The following is a 17,429-nucleotide window of genomic DNA, read 5'->3' as shown; positions in this document are numbered from 1 at the left end:
GGTCTATGAACAAAGTGAATGCAAGGTCAATTTGGCTTTGTAGTATGAGCATAATTTTTGTCGAATTGTCATTGTAAGCCCAATGGTTCACACCTTGGCATTCCCATCTTATTTTGATGATTCCAAAACACAAATGATTTTATATCACTAATGTATTTTGTTTGTTTGAGTTGTAGATCTTAGGTTGTTTGTGCTAATCAAGGATGCTTGGATGAAGGCAAAGAAGCTAAATTGGAGTACATTTGGTATGCCAAAGCATTTGGAGATCTAAGGAGCAAAATGGATTTGAAGCGTGAAGATCAAGTTGTGTCCTAAGTCCAATATAGGATGTAGAAGTCCTTTCTTTTTATGAAGTTTGTTTGAGGCACTAAACAAAGTATATTAGGGTCCCTAAACATGATAACTAATTTGGACAAGACCTAATAAACACACCCAAAAGTTTGGAATAACTTCAGCTTAAAATGTGCTAAATCTAGCATGGTCGGTCGACTTGCCCCTCCCCAGTTGACCGGACTTTACACATTGTTGGAAACAACAAGAAGTCCAGTGAACTGTAATGGTGGACTGAGATGGACCGGTCGACCAGCCTGGTCTAGAAAACTAGGTGTTAAGCTACAACGGCTAGTTTCTTGGGAAGATGCGGGAATTACCTTAATGCCCTTCTAACGACTATTTTTGGTCCATATCTTTATATGTGTTACCCAACCATTCATATGTATTCAAGTCACTCTAATACTTATTTGGAACATCCTAAATGGGTGAATCTACTTGATTAGTGCCTCTCTTATCCTTTGAACAAAGATTGGACATAGGCTTCACTTGTATATCTTTTCTACATACCTTGTAACCCTTGTTAAAAGGATTTTGTCTTCTTTCTTCCTAAAGAGCAACATTATATTGGGCGAGTGTAGGAGACATAGAGCCATCTCCAGAGGTGAGTGCAGGAGATATAGATCCATCTCCAGAAGCAAGTGTTGGAGAGGCAGAGCTTTTTTCAGGTTTGCGAGTCTTGCTAGGAGGAGCCACATTGTAATTGGTTTGTTCTCCACCATTAAGGGGGTTGAATAGTGAATCCATCAAGAAGCTCTTGGTGGAGTCGAGTAGGCCTCAAGGTTGGGGACCGAACCACTATAAATCCGGTGCAGTCTATTATATCTCTTGTCTCTATCTTATACTTGTGCATTTGGCTTTATCTTTTTATTTATGGTTTAAATCTTGTTTTGCCATTAAGTTTTTAATTCTGCACTTTAACTTGACAAAAGTTTTAAGACCCAATGCCACCCCTCTCTTGGGTTGGCTACATAACTAGGATTTCATTTGGTATCAGAGCTAAGGCTTCAAATTTGGGATTTTTGAAATTTAAAAAAAATTTAGAAGAGTATATAGATCATGGCAGCCTCATCCGGATATGCCGAAGGCCAATCCGCTACTAGACCTTCATTTTTCAATGGATCTAATTACGGGTAATGGAAAACCCACAAATGACATGAGTGAGTCGACGGCCGCTGAGAAGAAGAGGGCCGCTTTGAATGCCAAAGGAATTGACACAATATTTTGTGCTTTATCTCCCGAGGAACTCAATCGGGTTTCTAATTATACAATGGCCAAAGATATATGGACTACCCTCAAAACCACTCATGAGGGCTTCACAAGTCAAAAAAATCGAAAGTCCCGAGCTGATGGCTATTGAAGAATCAAAAGATCTTGACAATGTGAAGCTTGAAGAGTTGGTTGGCTCTCTCATCACACACAAGATGAAGATGAAGAAAAGGGAAAGCCAACAAGAAGAAAAGACAATGCTCATGGAGGAGAAAAACAAGGGGAAGTACCTCGCCTTTAGAGCTAATGACTCTTCCTCTTCTTCATCTAGCACCGATAGTGATGAAGAAGAAGCTTTTCAAAAATTCAAGAAGATGTAGAGAAAGAAAGGAAGAAAAGACAAAACGAAGGAGGAAAAGGAAAGATAAGGAATGAAGAAAGAGGATGATCCGCCCCAATGTTTTGAATGCAAAGAAGCTAGGACACTATAGGCAGGATTGCCCTCAACTCAAAGCCTCCAAACACAAGGGGAAGAAGCCTTGGAAGACCACAAAGAAAGTCATGGCCGCTACCTTTGACGGCTTAAGTTTTTGTACCACTTCTGAGGAAAGCTCAAGTAAAGAAAAATCAAACATTTGTGTAACTGCCAATCCGAGCGTATGCTTCATGGCAAATACGGAGAACAAAGAGGTAAGCTCACACAACTCATCTAATTCTAGCAGTAGTGAAGATGAAATTCCCTATAATGAGTTATGTCATACTTTAAATTTGCAAATGTCCAAACAGAAGGTTTTAAAGAAAACCCTTTCAAAACTTGAAAATGATTTTGAAAATTGATTCTTCTTCCCAATCCCAGCCACAAACTCGTTTACATTGTACTATGGCTAGGTACAATTATAGAGCGGAAGCTCCACCCACCTTATTAAAGAGAAAAAAACAGTCTCTCTCTCTCTCTCTCTCTCTCTCTCTCTCTCTCTCTCTCTCTCTCCAAATGGCCCATAGATCAAGCTATATTGATCCGAGAACCCACTGTATTTCATCTCATCTCATCTGTTCACATTTTGATGTTCATAATAAATCATCAAAATAAATTCTAAATTTATTACAATGTAAACATTAAGAGGGCGAGCCTCGGCGAGGGTAAGGCTGAGTACATCTAGCCCTCCCCAGCCCCCAAAAAGGCGGGAGCCTCGTGCACTGGGCTGCCCCTTCATTAGTTATTACAATGTAAGCATAAAAAATTACTTGATGCGAGCTATATGAAGCGGAAGATATTTTTGCCTATCGCATCAATCTCTAACTTCTTGTGTGCCTGCTTAAATGGAGAACCCTAATATCTAATTAAATGTACTTTTAGGCCCTGTTTGTTTTGGATTTTGAGAACCAATTGTGAGTGCCAATCCTATTATTTGAGTCAAAATTACATTTAATTTTGAGTCCAGTAATCGGTTTGGGACTCCAATCGGTTCTCAAAATCCAAAACAATAAGGGACTTAGTAGTTAAATATGGACGGTAAAAAGATTATGCATATGCACATTTCAATGGCCAAACATACCTTTTAGGCTTTTAGTACCTGTCATTTGAGACTTAAGACAGTTACAATCAGAGCCTCTGCAAGCTATTTCAAAGAGAGAACTGGGTTCTGAAATGTGAATGAACAGACCCAAGGAGACAATGGGGAGATGAACTGCATGGTTTCTTTATTAAAATTTATTGGATTAAGCAAAAAGCCCTGTAAATGAATTTATTCCTGTAAAATTTATAAGCTACTTGGCTGTTCCGATCTAATATTAAAAAAAAAAAAAAGTTGGCTTTCATAACAAAAAATTAAAAATAAAATCTGACTCATAAAATTTCCATCTTTTACTTTTCGGGAAAATATTAAACCTGTTTAAATGGAAAGTTTTTCCATTGAAAGTTTGAATCATTATTGTTTCAAGATAAAACATTCAGGCAACGTTTGGATACACACAAGATTTAGATTTGGATTTAGTTGATATTTTGAACTGGATCAGATCCCTAAATTTCCAAATCAGCTACAGCAGTGCAAAAAATTCCGATTTTCAAATCTGTTCTGCGAGACATTATTTGGAAATCAATATTTGTGGCAACTTCCTTCACCATCGCTGCTCTTCGGCGTTGCTCCGGCAGCAGCGAGACATCCCTCCCTCCCTCTCTTTCTCTATCTCTCTTAAAACATTATCATGAAGATGATTGATGTATTTTGTATCCAAAACTCAAATCCAAATCAAAATACAAATGCATGAGGTATCCAAACGGGCCCTCAAAGTTAGATTCCATCATAGGGTCGATTTAGTTTGTACAACAACTGAACAAAAAATACAGCAAAAAAAATAAATAAATAACTGTTCTACATGGGCAGATGGATCATCATCGTCCCTTTGGAACCAAGTGTAGACCCGACAGTCTTTCAGTGCAGTCGACCTGTCATATGCAACCCTCTGCCTATCCCAAACAAATATGTCAAAAAACACACACAGAAAAATGTACAAGAGAATCAAAGATGCCCATTTGATTATAGAAGTATGAATTATTACATAAAGGCAATTGGATATGATATCTAACCACTGATATGTAAACCAAATACAGTGAAAACAAATGAAAGACAAAAACCTTGTGCTTGAGAGAAAGCTAATAAAGAATAACCGAATAAGAGAACTGAAAGAACTACATTCCAGTCAGTAAATCCAGTAATTATTATAACAAGTACCATCTGGGCCAGTGTTTAAAAACACGGATGCGGCGCGAAATGCGGCTGAAGAAAATCCCTGTCGACTTGGCAACACACAGTCATAATTCGGGAGTGAAAGGAGTTTTTATTGACTTTGTAGGGAAAAACGTGGAATGTGGACAAGGTAAAAGGGAGTTGACTCGGGGGAGTCCATGATGACATAGGGGAGTTAAAACTATGATCCAGACACATCAAGAAACCATCAAATGAAGCCAATGGATCGTGCAAATTCTTCAGACAAAGTGCAATACATCCAAACTCTTCATAAACAGGATTGCTCCCCAAGAAAAATCTTTACAACACTAGATCTTCCAATTTCATCTGCTCTTTGGCACTCTTCAAATCACACGATTGATTCATTTTGTAGTTTATTCCCTTGGGTTACATTCAAAAGTTTGAGGCAAATGCATAGATCGTATATTCGTATGGTCCTTAACAGTTCCATCTACGTATCAACTCCCCACGTTGATGGGATGATCCTAGCCCTTGATCCATCAAGACTCGTTTAGAGTACTGTCAAAAAAAGCTGGCCCAAATTTGTTTTGGATTTTGAGAACCCATTACGAGTCCAGATTGGCTCAAAGTGAAACATAATTTTGTGTCCAATAATCAGTTTTGGACTCACAATCGGCTCTCAAATCCAAAACAAACAGGGCTAAAGGATGTGTCACTTTAACCATTCTCCTTTGACATTCAGACTGGGCAAAGCAACTCAACTTTGCTTCAAACAGGAGGAATAGAATCGCCCAAAGCAACTCAACTTTGCTTCAAAAAATCAGCAATTCTCCTTCTTCAACCATTCCTACATTTTTTTTCATTCTTTGCACGGGAAGAGAGAAAAAATCCTTATGAGAATGATTGAAGAACATGACTTAAATTGTTGATTTTTGTAGTTGTTTAACTTACACGTCGGATGTCTGTTCAGCATGAGGCCCACATGATCAATTGTCTCTACATGTACCCACATAGAACAAAAAAACTGATAGTTAGAATTAATTCAGCAAGAATTCACTAATTCAACAGTTCAGCAAAAACTGATCATTAAAATTCGTCTTAACATATAAAGCGAAGGGAATCCACTGGAACATAGAACTACTTAGGCCCTGTTCGTTTCCGATTGAGACAACCGATGATGGGTTCTCCAACAAATTATTGGCCCAAAATTAAACATAATTTTCGGCCAATAATCGGTTTGGGCCGTCACCAACGGTTGTCACAATCTGAAACGAACAGGGCCTTAACAATGACAACAAGAAATTACATTGTAGGAGCAAGGTCCAAGAAGAAATTTAAAACAGAAGAAAATAAAATGACGAGTATCCCTACGATTATATGGTTAGGCCAAGCCACAGAATGAATCAGAGAATCAGCACCAATTTTCGCTTCAATCACAGAAATTAAAAATAACTAATTTTAGTGCAGCTATCAACTTCTTGAGCCTGGGTATAAAAGATATAGAAATTCAATGAGGAATGGGAAGAGGTACCCACCTCCCAAACTATATATGCAGGCTGCGGTGATGGACTATAGCCTTCTCTGCGACTGCGTCAAAGATGGACACTTACTAGCTGAACTGAGAAAGACATAGTTCGGAGAGATTTAAAAGGGGAAGGAAATACGTATTTGCCTCCGTAACTATATCTGCTTGTTGTGCTGTGTGACACCATTCTCTGAATCAATGATGGGCTCTCTGAGCTGAACTATGTTCTTGAGCTTCCCTTCGCATTCACAACCACATAATCGAATTCATTCAGATGCTTCACCTCCTCACAAGCTGTGGCAATCCTCACAAGAATCATATCAGTAGATTCTATCATATCGCCAATCCAAGTATGCCAATTAAAATATAATGGATACGAGAAAAAAGAAGAAAGCTATTGCTCCATGTAGATACAGTAAATGCAATAACATGGAAAAATTCCATAAAAGAAAATTACATACCTCAACAATCTTGTAAATGTCAGAAACCCCAAGAAGCAGCCCCACCTAGATTGTGTGAGTTCTTGGACCAATCTTCATTGGCCAATGTGCAAAGATTTAATGGTAGGAACAGACCATCTTCCAGATCCGACAGGCAGGCCATCTTCCGTCAAGGAATTAAGTTCAGGACAGCTTTGAACAGTCAGATTCTGGAGGGAGGTAAGGTTTCCCATCCCCTCAGGCAGAGACTTTAGTCTAACACAGGATTTAATAACCAGATTTTGGAGAGAGGCTAGGTGATGCAACCCCACCTTCATGGGCCAATGAACCAAGCTTCGACATTGGAGAATCTTCAACTCTTCAAGTTTGACTAGGTGTTGCAACATCTCATTAGGTAGTGATGTTAGGCTTGGGAATCTTTCAATTGTCAGAGAGGAGAGAGAAGTGAGGTAAGGCACCCAAGAACTCAATACCTTGTCATCGCAGTTCTCCAATTTTAGTATTCGAAGAAATGAGAGCCTCGGAAAAGTAATCAACTCTAGACAATCTTTAACGGTCAACTCTCTCACTGCAGGCAGGTGGGGCAATTGCCTCAGCTTCCCACATCCATTTATTGTAACTTCATGGAGGAAGGGGAAATCGCCTTCCTCTACTCCACACCATTCCTCCAATCGAGACAGACCATTAAGATTTAGCATCTCTAGTGATGGAAAGCCCTTACCCTTGTCACGCCCAACAAACGCACCATCGATATGTTTTAAATTAAATATATAACTTATGGAGAGATATTTGAGGTGGGGTAGCTGCCCAAGAGGTGGTAAGACTTTGCATGTAAAACAAGAGACGATGGTAATGCTTACTAGACTGCGGAACTGTGAATCTACAGTCCAACTTGGGAAATTTACACCTGAATAGCCTACTATTCTCAGGATTTCAAGGTTGGTATGAGGCTGAAGTCTTTCGAGCACTTCTTGGTCATCTTCAGTACCATGTTCCCATTGAAAGGTCAATTGGCGAATGTATTTTTTATTCTTCAGATTTGCCACTTCGGCCTCCTCTCCATTTCTCACTCTCTCAAGGTGTGAAATGTGAAATACTCCTCTGAGGTTCACCAGGTCCTTCAATTCTCCAATGCCATTTCCACTCTCTTTGCTCCCCAAAACAAATTCGGACAATGTCTGGAGACAAGTTAATTTCCCAATTCTGGGTGGAAAAGATTCAATTACAGCCGGACTGACGTATCCGCCTACCTGTGACCTAGTGTCAAAATAGAGATGCCGGAGGTTAATTAGGTTCCTCATGTCGTTTGGTAGCTCACTAATGCCGCACTGTCTGAGTTTCAGAGTTTGTAAGTTGTAAAGGCTACTTATTGATTTTGGCAGCCTATGGATCGGATTACTCGAGAGGTCAAGGTATCGTAGATGTTTCAAATTACTGATAGAATCTGGCAACTCATTTATTTGAAGACCTGCCAAATCCAATACCCGCAATGAACTCAAATTCAGGAACACATCTTGAAGGACTAGCTCAATATTTCTAGGAATGTTACCAAGAAACAAAAGAGTGCGTATGCCCTTAGATTTATTGCATGCGTAAAAAATTAAGGGATCTAGATCACGACAATTAAAAGATGAATGGCGAAGAGCCTTTTCATGGTTACGCCATGACTCAATACTCCCAATTCTAAAACATTCATCACCCGCAATGGATTGTGCAAGGTCATGCATGAGGTCATGTATAGTGCGATTATGTCCATAATAATGGGTATGAGAAGGTTGAAAGAAGGACCTCCATGTCAAAATATCAAAATACTCACTACCTATATCTTCTATTTGCTTACTTCTTCTGGGCTGAATGAATCCTTGTGCAATCCATAATTGGATCAATTCCTCCTTTTCAAACAAGTGATCTTTAGGAAACACTGAGCAGTACACGAAGCATTGCTTCAAACTCGCAGGTAGATAATGATAACTTAATCTTAGAACAGGCAAAATGTCATTTTTATCCTCTGGCAAATCCCAAATTTCACTTTTTAATATATTATCCCACTCGTTCACATCTGTATTAGCATCTAACATGCCTCCAAGTGTCTTTGCTGCCAATGGCAAGCCTTTACACTTCTTAACAATTTCTTCACCAATCGCTAGCAACATTGGATGTGCATCTGAATTCCCATTCACAAATGCCCGTTCCTTGAATAAAGATAAACAAGCATCATATGGTAAGCCCTGCAACCGGTGGGTATAACCAGTGCCCATGGTCCTTGCAACTATTTCACTCCGTGTAGTTACTAAGATTCTACTTCCTTCAGCCCCATTTCTAAACGGGCCCCTAACGAGATCCCAATCATTTCGTGTCTCATTCCAGACATCATCTAACACAAGTAAAAATCTCCTATTATTACAAGTTCGCATTGTATTGGATCTAAGTCTGATAGTTTGTTTTTTGTTCTAGTTGCTGATTCATAAATTGATATTGTTAATCTCTTAACATCAAAGTCATCCGATACACAAACCCATATTCTTAGATCAAAATGATTCACCACTGTTTCATCATTATAGACAAGTTGAGCAAGAGTTGTCTTCCCAAGGCCTCCCATGCCAACAATAGCAATAACAGAAACACCATTTTCAGTGGATTCATTTGGTACCAGAAATTCTATTAACTTGTTTTTATCATCATCTCTACCAAACACACGGGAATGGTCGATTAGAGAGCTAGACTGTGGTCGCACTTTAATTTCAGGCCGCCTCCCTCCATCACCCTCTCTAAGATGGAGGGCGTGGCGTTCCTTTGCGATATCATCTAATCTATCCCTAATCTCCTTTATCTTATTTGCAATATCTCGTTCAAATGAATCAGGATTTGAACCAAGAAAAGATAAGGCAAAGCTGGTTACCAGATTCCTGGACTTCCTCTTTCGAGAATGAATCTCGCCTTCCACTTTCAGTCCTAGTCCTTCCACTGTGAACTCGTCAAGTACATCATCGGCATCATAAGCCACATCTTTTAGCTTCAGAAGCCAATTTCTCACAGAATTAGACTTGACTTGTCGTTCCTCTGCATCTTGGAGCACGTCTTGAATTGTTGTCAACGTACTCTTGAGCTTTTAGAGCTCACCATGAACCCCTCTAAGCGATCGGAACTCATCCAAGAGTGAGGATGTCAAGTTCCCAACCACTGAATCAACAAGAGTGGATAGAACCATTTCAGCCATAGCTTCTCTTGCTAAGCAGAGATGTTTGCAAAGGGTAGTAAAAGGGTGATCAGGAGGGTAATTGCAAGTAGATGAGGTGCCTCTAAGAATAATAAGAAAGTAAAGCTTTTATGCCTTCTCTTTTACGAGTTTAGAACAGTGAAAGGCCGCCATGGTACCAGAGACTAAGTGCATTAATTCTTTTACATATTTTCTTAGAGATGTAGTCAGTTTTAATATTTGTTGGAAATTCAGCTCCCGATAGTAGCTGTAGTGGGACCTATGATTATTGACAGTCTTTTTCAGCCACAAACTCATTTACATTGTTTTATCACTTTTATGGCTGGACACAGTCATAGAGAGGCTTCACCCACTCTATTAAAGAGAAAAAAAGGTCCTAGTTTGATCCTCTCGGGTACCATCTTCATAATTTCTCGATCCAAACATAACCAAATTTTAACTCCCAAAAACTGATTTAAGACATTTTGAATCAAAACCAAGGAACCTATGGCTGACAGCTATCATGCACAGCACAATATCTCAACTCCACTGATAGCAGTCGAATGTCCAGTTATCAACATCAAAATGAATAGATGAGATTTTACAAATTCTCTTTCTTTCAAGGTTGCTTGGACTTTGCAAACGACCTAAGGCGGTTAGAATGGGAGACAAGATGTTGATAACAAATCATCAACAAATTTTCTTTATTTATTAACAATGTAAACATAGAATAACTTTTTTATTTGATTGATAGTTATATAAAGCCAAAGATATTTTTGCAGATTGCATCAAGTTCAGACTTCTTGCACGTGTCCTTAAAAGGAGAACTTATTTTCATAAAAAAATCCACACTCAAAACTTTCCCTGCTTACTGCAGGAAAATTTTAACCCTGCTTAACTGGAAATTTATTCCATTGAAAACTTCACCATAGATCCAAACGAATAGTTAATTTCAAGATTAAATATTCAAAGTTCATCTCCATCATAGAATCGATTCAATTTATACAACAACTGATAACCAAAAAACATACAACAAAAAAAAAAAAAGTAAAACAAAACCAAAGCACCCACCACCACCACATACAAAGATTTGCATGCTAAAAAAAAAGTTTTGAAAATGAAAAATGAGCCATTTCGTACAACAAAACAAAAATGGGAAGTTATAATATAGAAATTTCTGATGACCCATGAACTGAACATACAGAAATAGGTGTGAAACAACCAACTACACCAAAAGCATAAGCTGTTCATTTAATCATTTATACTTCAACAGTAGGCAGGCAATGTGGGTGTTCACTTGGGACTGTATTGTCAGGTTAAAAAACCATGCACCCGTCAGCGATAGATGCAGAAGTGTGAGGGGCTTCACTTGAACACTGAAAAAAAAAAAAACAGTAGGCACAGCGATGTGCAAGTGCACTCAAGACTACATTGCCAAAGTTGCAACATTGCCGGGGTCATAACCATGCACCCTCAAGCGATAGATGCATGTGTGTGAAGGGCTTCCGTGGTTGGATGCAAAGTCGAGTCTGACTATGTTCACAATGCCCGTGTCAGCCGACTCGACATTGAAGGTCTGTGCATTGCTCTTCTCAAGATCATACATGAACTCCACCAACTTAAACATCTGTTTTGCTTGGCCAGATGGATCGTCACTGTGCCCTTGGAACCAAGCGGAGACTCGACAATCTTTCGGTGCACTCGACCTATCATATGCAACACTCTGCATATCCCAAACAAATATGTCAAAACACACAAAGAAAATTGTACAACAGAGAATCAAAGATGTACATTTGATTAAAAATGTATGAATTATTACGTACGGGCAACTGGAAAAGTAAACAAAATACAGTGAAAACAAATGAAAGGCAAAAACAGATGAACAAGCGCCCAGCTCTGTACTTGATTTGCTGACAAAGAAGCAGCAAATGGCTTGTGATTACTTGGAATTAGTTTACAACTGATATAAAGGATGAAATGTCATCAAATTCCTATTCATAAAAACCAGTTTTAATTTTCTAGAGAGAAAAGTTGCCAAACAATACTGTTTGTTCATTAAGGTTTTGTGGCATTGACGAAGCAAACCTATTCATGGATCACTTAACATTTTTTAAAATAAAAGACCCATTACATGAGAAGTAAAATGAACTAGAGCCCGTAACTGTTAAGGAGATTATCAACTGAAAGTACCAACTAGCAATATTAAATGGTTGGGCATGCAGAAGTAAAAAATACAAAAGTCCACTAATAGACAGGAAGGAAATCGGAATACAAACAAAAAATATTCATAATTCAGATCAAGCTGCAATTTTAACTACCACCCATGTCAAACCATCATATAAGAATAGACTACATGCAAACCAGCTCTAGATAAAGATAATAACCACTGCTTGAGAGAACAAGGTGAAGAAAAAGTTAACGAAACAGATTCCCAAAGACAATTCGAGGTAAGAGAGTTGATAATTTCAAGTCCAGATGTTTTCAGAGCATGTGAGGATCAAGCAGACTGATTGTTTTAAACTGCTGGCAGTTAAAATTGCAGTTTGGTCAGGAATATAGGTCAAGGATCGGGATTTTGAATTTCCAACAAGGTGTAATAATTAAGTTCGCTGATAATTACTAAAACATGAGGTTGACATATCCCTCAATGCACTGCAATTGGAATTGAACCTTCACACCTATCGGTTGTACTCCCCATCAAAGGTAAAGAAAATTCCACAAGAGTATCAACATGTGTGAACATCTCAAGAAAAGAAAATTCCATTTAGAGAGCTGGTGTATCTTCTGCAGGAGGGAGGAGGGGTCTTTAGATCATTTATTGCTAAATTGCCCATTTACCTACAGACTTTGGCAGGGTATTATGAAACTCTTTGGTGTATCATGGGTGTTTCAGAGATCCATCAAGAAAGTATTGCTACATTGGGTGGGGGGACCATTACGTAGTGGGGGGCTGACTATGTGGAAATTAGCTCCATATGCATTGATTTGGCATATATGGAAGGAAAGAAACAATAGAATTCTCAAAGAGAAGATGAAAGGGTGGGAAAGATTAGCTCTGGAAATCAAAATAGACACCATAGCTTGGGGTAGAGTACAAATGGATCTGAGCTTTAGTATAGGAGACACTAAGGAATTGGCATACGGTAATGTCGGAAAGAAGATTGACCCCAATGTGGTCTCCGCCACCGGTTGGATGGCTCAAATTGAACTTTGATGGCGTTAGATATATCCTATCTTCCATGAGAGAAGAGATGGGAAGTGAAGAAGAGGGTCCCCATACATCAGAATGAACAAAATGAAATGGACTATCGACTCGACTAACGACTCGAGAAGGGAATGACACTCTGTGATGCTTCCTGAGTTCACAAGACTCACACAAAAGAGAAAATAGAAGCTGGAACTAATGATGTCTGCCTGAGGCGCTGAAGTGATGGGTGGCCAAGGCGACAATGCAACTGAAAGGCATCCACTGAACCATATAAAACGGTAGGAGAAGAACTGCAGTCAAGGCGGTATAGGCCAGCCACCTCATGTCCCGATCCAATTGTCTTCCCAGTCGAAAGATCCTGAAGCACACAATAAGAAGAGAAAAATGAGATTGAGCAATCGAGATTCTTCGTAAGTTGACTAACAGAAAGTAAACTGAAAGGGGACTTAGTAACACATAATAATGGCAGGTGAGCGGAGGGACACGTGGTGCCAATACCAGTAATGGGAGTAGTGGACCCATCAGCTAGAGTAAATGGATTGAGAATCAGATGGAAATGAAGGAAAAGAAGAAAGCTGAGATGAGTTACCAACCATATGATTTGAGGGTCCTGAGTCAATGATCCAGGGCACTCAAATGAAAGATGGGGTTAGGGTTTGCACGAAAGAAAATGAGGAGTTTTTAAAGTGGAGAGGGTGATTTTGATGGATGGTGCTAAAATGCACATAATTTATTGGGCTAAAATGCACCAAACTTAAGCGAGAAAGGTGGGGCCTTATAAAGTTTTAATAAAGGTAGATTTTGGGCTTCTAAAGTTGAGATAATTTGAAAAAGGGTATTCTAGTGATCTAAGATTCCAGAAGATGATATAGAAGAAAATCAAAGAGAATGGTTAAACATGGATGAATGAGAACAGAGTACTTTAATCAGGAAGAACAGATCCTTACCTCTGTTCCTTGATCGAATGACTCTAATACCATGTTAAAAATGTCTTTAATCTAATAATGAGATTGTGAGGGAAGTCTAGAAGGTAATTATGTATGGGGGGAGATGAAACTGATTGATTACAAGATGGTATCGTCTTGATTCACAATAATGGTCATGATGCACTGTAAATGTGGCACATTTTTTAATAGCAGACTGTTAATCTGATGGACCATCACCGGGTGACCTGGTGGGTCTAGGTCCCATGCAAAATGGAGACCCATCGCAAGATCAAGTCCCACAAACAATCAATTAGTAAATTAAAGAAATAAAAACAGACTTTCTTCCATCACCCTTGATCAACAGGTTAAGATCATCAGTTGATGGTGGGACCAGGAGCAATGGGCTGGACTTATGATGGCTTCAAGGTTTATGATGTGTGCATGTGGCTGTAGCCCCAAGCCATACAATCTCTTCCCTATTGAAAATTATGATAGTTCAAAGAGATTTCCCATAGTTATTATCCATATCCTCAAAGATCATAGCTATTCCAACATCAACCGGTGATGGATGAATGAGAAAGATGATATAGAAGAAACACATAGAGAAAATAAAAAAAATGGATGAATGATTAAAAAATACCTATATCAGAAGAACAGATTCTTAACTTTGTTCATTGATTAAATGGTTCTAATACCATGTTAAAAATATCTTTAATCTAATAATTAGATTGTCAGAGAAGACTAGAAGGAAATTTTGTATGAGAAACCAACCGACTACAATAATGGTTCACAATAATGGTCATGATGCAACAATAATTCCCCAAATGTTGATTCACAATAATACCATCTTGATTCACAATAATGGTCATGATGCAACAAAATTCGCAAATGTGGCACACATCTTTTATGACCAGACTGTTAATCTGTTAATCTGACGGGCTATCAACACGTTACACAATGGTTCCATCAATCTTGACCAAGGGGTTAAGATCAACGATTGATGGTGGGATTAAGACCAGGAGCAATGGGCTGGACTTGTGATGGCTTCCAATCGTGGCTATTCCAATTTTCTCAAAGAACCCAACAGAAATGATATAAAGCTAAAAGAACAATGCTAAACAAATTCATATCCACAGCCATTTTGCACTGATCTATGTAGCAAAACACCTTTCCCTTCTAGGGATGCAACTTCCTAGTCACGTATGCCATTATTCCCCGGGTTGTTTAGACAAACCCATAAACATTTTACAAAAAATGATGATTTCCTAGAAGCCATACAACTATGGTTGAGGAAGTACTTGAAGAATTCTCTCAAGGCTTCTCCATGGGATACATTCAAGAAGAACAAGTTATGGTTCGAACACTTGAAGGAAGATTGAATTTTTCTATTACCATTATATGCATGAAAATGATGATGAGTACATGTCAGAGAACAGTTCTCTGACTGCAATAGATAGTGTGTTTTTTTTCTCTTTGGTGGGTTATAAGGTTTGTAAGATGGGAAAGTGATGTCCATCTACCTTAACCTACGATTTCATTCAATCAGGATATTTCTTACATGAAACCACACGAAGCAAAGTATATGAGGATATTTATGAAGAAATTTCAGAGTAAAGTATTCCAGAAAGAGATAAATAATACCCTTGAAAACCAAAGCAGACCAAAACTAGTAAATCAAACATATTCTTATCATTGCAGATAAATCACCTTTGAAACATGGTCTAAGGTAAGAGCCTCCGGAATGATTGCTGTCCTCAGCTTGATCTCAACAAACCCATTGCTTCCTTTCAGGGGAAAACACTGGCCAGGCTCTCCAAAACTCGGCTGTAGCATCTTTTGTGCAGCTAAATGAACCCAATTTTGGATTTTAGCTGGACGAAACCAACTGAAACCCTTCTCAAAGTAAAATGGTTCTGAATGCCTAACCACCTTGGCACCACTAGAAGCCAGTGCATAGTCTACCCTTCCAAGTCCATCAGCTGCATGTCTCTCAATCTCCTTCTCAACAATCTCCCTTGCAACAACCCTAGTTTCATCCAAACTAAATCTTTCATCGCTGCCTTCAAGACCCTTACTCATCTTCAGCTCATTAAAATCTTCCTTCGAAAGGAAACCCGTGTCCTTCAGTTCATGCAAAGACTTTTCAAGATTGTCAGTTCTAAAGCCCAATTTCTTAAACTCAGTCTCAATGCGCAAACCTTTCTCTTCAACTTTCTTTGTTACTTCCCCTCTCAAACTCGCAACCTCACTTTCAATCTTCCTATCAACAACATCAACTTGAACTTGCATCATATTTGTTGTCTTCTTCAAAAATGCCTCAAGTTCCGAAATTCGCCCCTCAAAATCTAATGTGGCAACCGGAGCAACAACACTACTATCCTCAAATTTCCAAACCTGTTTCGATATCATATTCCATAAGCCTAACAGTACAAGGACAAGCACAAGATTCTTGGTTAAAACACTGATCGCAGTCTGCCACCTGGGCTTCTCAGGTTTGGCAATGCGCTTCCGGCGTAGAGGAGAGATGGTCATAACTTTCTTAGCTTGCGAAGAATCCTTTGCTCTCGCAAGACCAGTATCTCCCCTTAAAGAATGCCCCTCTTCGGAGGACATTTCAACATTCGCGCTCTTCTTCATGACCCTAATCCTCACATTGGGCAGCGAATTAGAATCCAACGCCAAGGAAGGGCTGTTGGCACCAGCTGGATTAGCAGTGACTGCAACAGACATGGCTAAACCCTAATTTTCCCACAAAATCTTGTCCAAACTTACAGATAAAGAATGACAGTTCAAAACCCTAAACAATCTGAAAAATCGAAATAGCTCTCCAACGCAAGATTCCAAACAGAAATAAAATCAAAACATCGGAACAAGATACCAAATTTCAAACCCTACTTACTTCTTATTGTGGAAAAAGCAGAAACCCTACAAAAAGCAAGAAACCTGATCAAGAACTAGAAAAATTTGCAAAAGAAAACTAATCGATAGCCTTAAACTAACCTTATGAAATGTGAACTCCTCCAAACAAATCACAGTACAAGAAATGGAAATTCAAGCAGAAATTTGAAAGTAGAAGAACCAGATCAAAATCTATAGGACCTGAAATACCGAGCACTAAATGCAAGTTCCAGAAATTCGAAACCACATTTTGGGGGGAAATGAAAGAAACCCTAGAATGTAGGGGGTGCAATTGCGGGTTAAAAAAAGGAGAGAAAAGAAAGGAAGAGAGTGATGAAAAGTAGAGATTATGAGATATTTGTAGAGAAATGAGAAGAGATTTGAGATTTTGATGGATTAAAAGGAGCGTATGAATACGGATGGTATACGTATTTTCGTACCCACGACGGTATACAGAAGAAGGAAGTTGAGGACCAAAGAATGCAGTTAAATAACCGATTTCGGGTGAGGCCCAATCTCCACTCTACATGTGGCACTATGAGATGGGTGCGGCCCACATTAGTCGGCTTACTGTCCTACCGATTTGGATGATCTCAACCATTCATTCGTAGATAGTTAGTTCCTGCCCAAAAAATATTCTCGATCTACTGACCCTTCAATTTCTTTACCACGTTTATAAAAATTAACTCATATATTTTAGGGAAAATGGCCGGGAAATGGTCTTTTTTCTTCAAATATTGTGCACTAGGGTTGTTTTGAAAATGACCGAAGAAAGGGGAAAAAAGTAACGACTTTTGCCAAAGAGGACAGAGATGCCCTTATGGCTTATTAAAGTTATCTTCAACAATCATTTCACTTTTGCTTTACGTTGTACACATGGAGGTGACATATTTGCTCCATTTTTTTTTACGTGGGACAGCCCCATCTAGTGTATTTATGAATTCTCTTTTATACTATACATGGTTGTCCCAAGTAAAAATAGGGTGCAA

At 38.9% G+C, this 17,429-nt stretch overlaps 1 protein-coding gene and 1 pseudogene across 5 annotated transcripts; both read right to left on the bottom strand.

Moving 5' to 3' along the window:
• Window positions 1-4,183: 4,183 nt before the first annotated feature.
• On the bottom strand, window positions 4,184-9,429 carry LOC143888928 (putative disease resistance protein RGA3; annotated as a pseudogene). Its single transcript, XR_013254614.1, has 4 exons — window positions 8,617-9,429; window positions 6,234-8,569; window positions 5,783-6,066; window positions 4,184-5,243 (listed from the first exon to the last, which is right to left on the bottom strand). The product of XR_013254614.1 is annotated as a putative disease resistance protein RGA3 (transcript).
• Window positions 9,430-10,540: 1,111 nt separating this feature from the next.
• Window positions 10,541-17,067, bottom strand: LOC143888432 (SUN domain-containing protein 1-like). Of its 4 annotated transcripts, XM_077392850.1 has the most exons (5): window positions 16,543-17,067; window positions 16,442-16,467; window positions 15,250-16,259; window positions 12,784-12,974; window positions 10,541-11,131 (listed from the first exon to the last, which is right to left on the bottom strand). In XM_077392850.1, the coding sequence occupies exons 3-5, from the start codon at window positions 16,177-16,179 to the stop codon at window positions 10,948-10,950; spliced, it is 1,305 nt and encodes a 434-aa protein (XP_077248965.1). In that variant the 5' UTR covers window positions 16,180-16,259; window positions 16,442-16,467; window positions 16,543-17,067; the 3' UTR covers window positions 10,541-10,947. The 4 variants fall into 4 exon arrangements, with proteins under 4 accessions (XP_077248965.1, XP_077248962.1, XP_077248964.1 ...); XM_077392847.1 differs by having other exon boundaries at window positions 15,250-16,467; XM_077392849.1 differs by lacking the exon at window positions 12,784-12,974 and having other exon boundaries at window positions 15,250-16,467; window positions 16,543-16,909.
• Window positions 17,068-17,429: the final 362 nt, after the last annotated feature.

Source organism: Tasmannia lanceolata, unplaced genomic scaffold (assembly GCF_043159265.1).
Source record: "Tasmannia lanceolata isolate RefF3 unplaced genomic scaffold, GAP_Taslan_0.1 ptg000012l, whole genome shotgun sequence".
NCBI lineage: Eukaryota > Viridiplantae > Streptophyta > Magnoliopsida > Canellales > Winteraceae > Tasmannia > Tasmannia lanceolata.
This window is presented reverse-complemented; position numbering and strand designations above follow the sequence as displayed.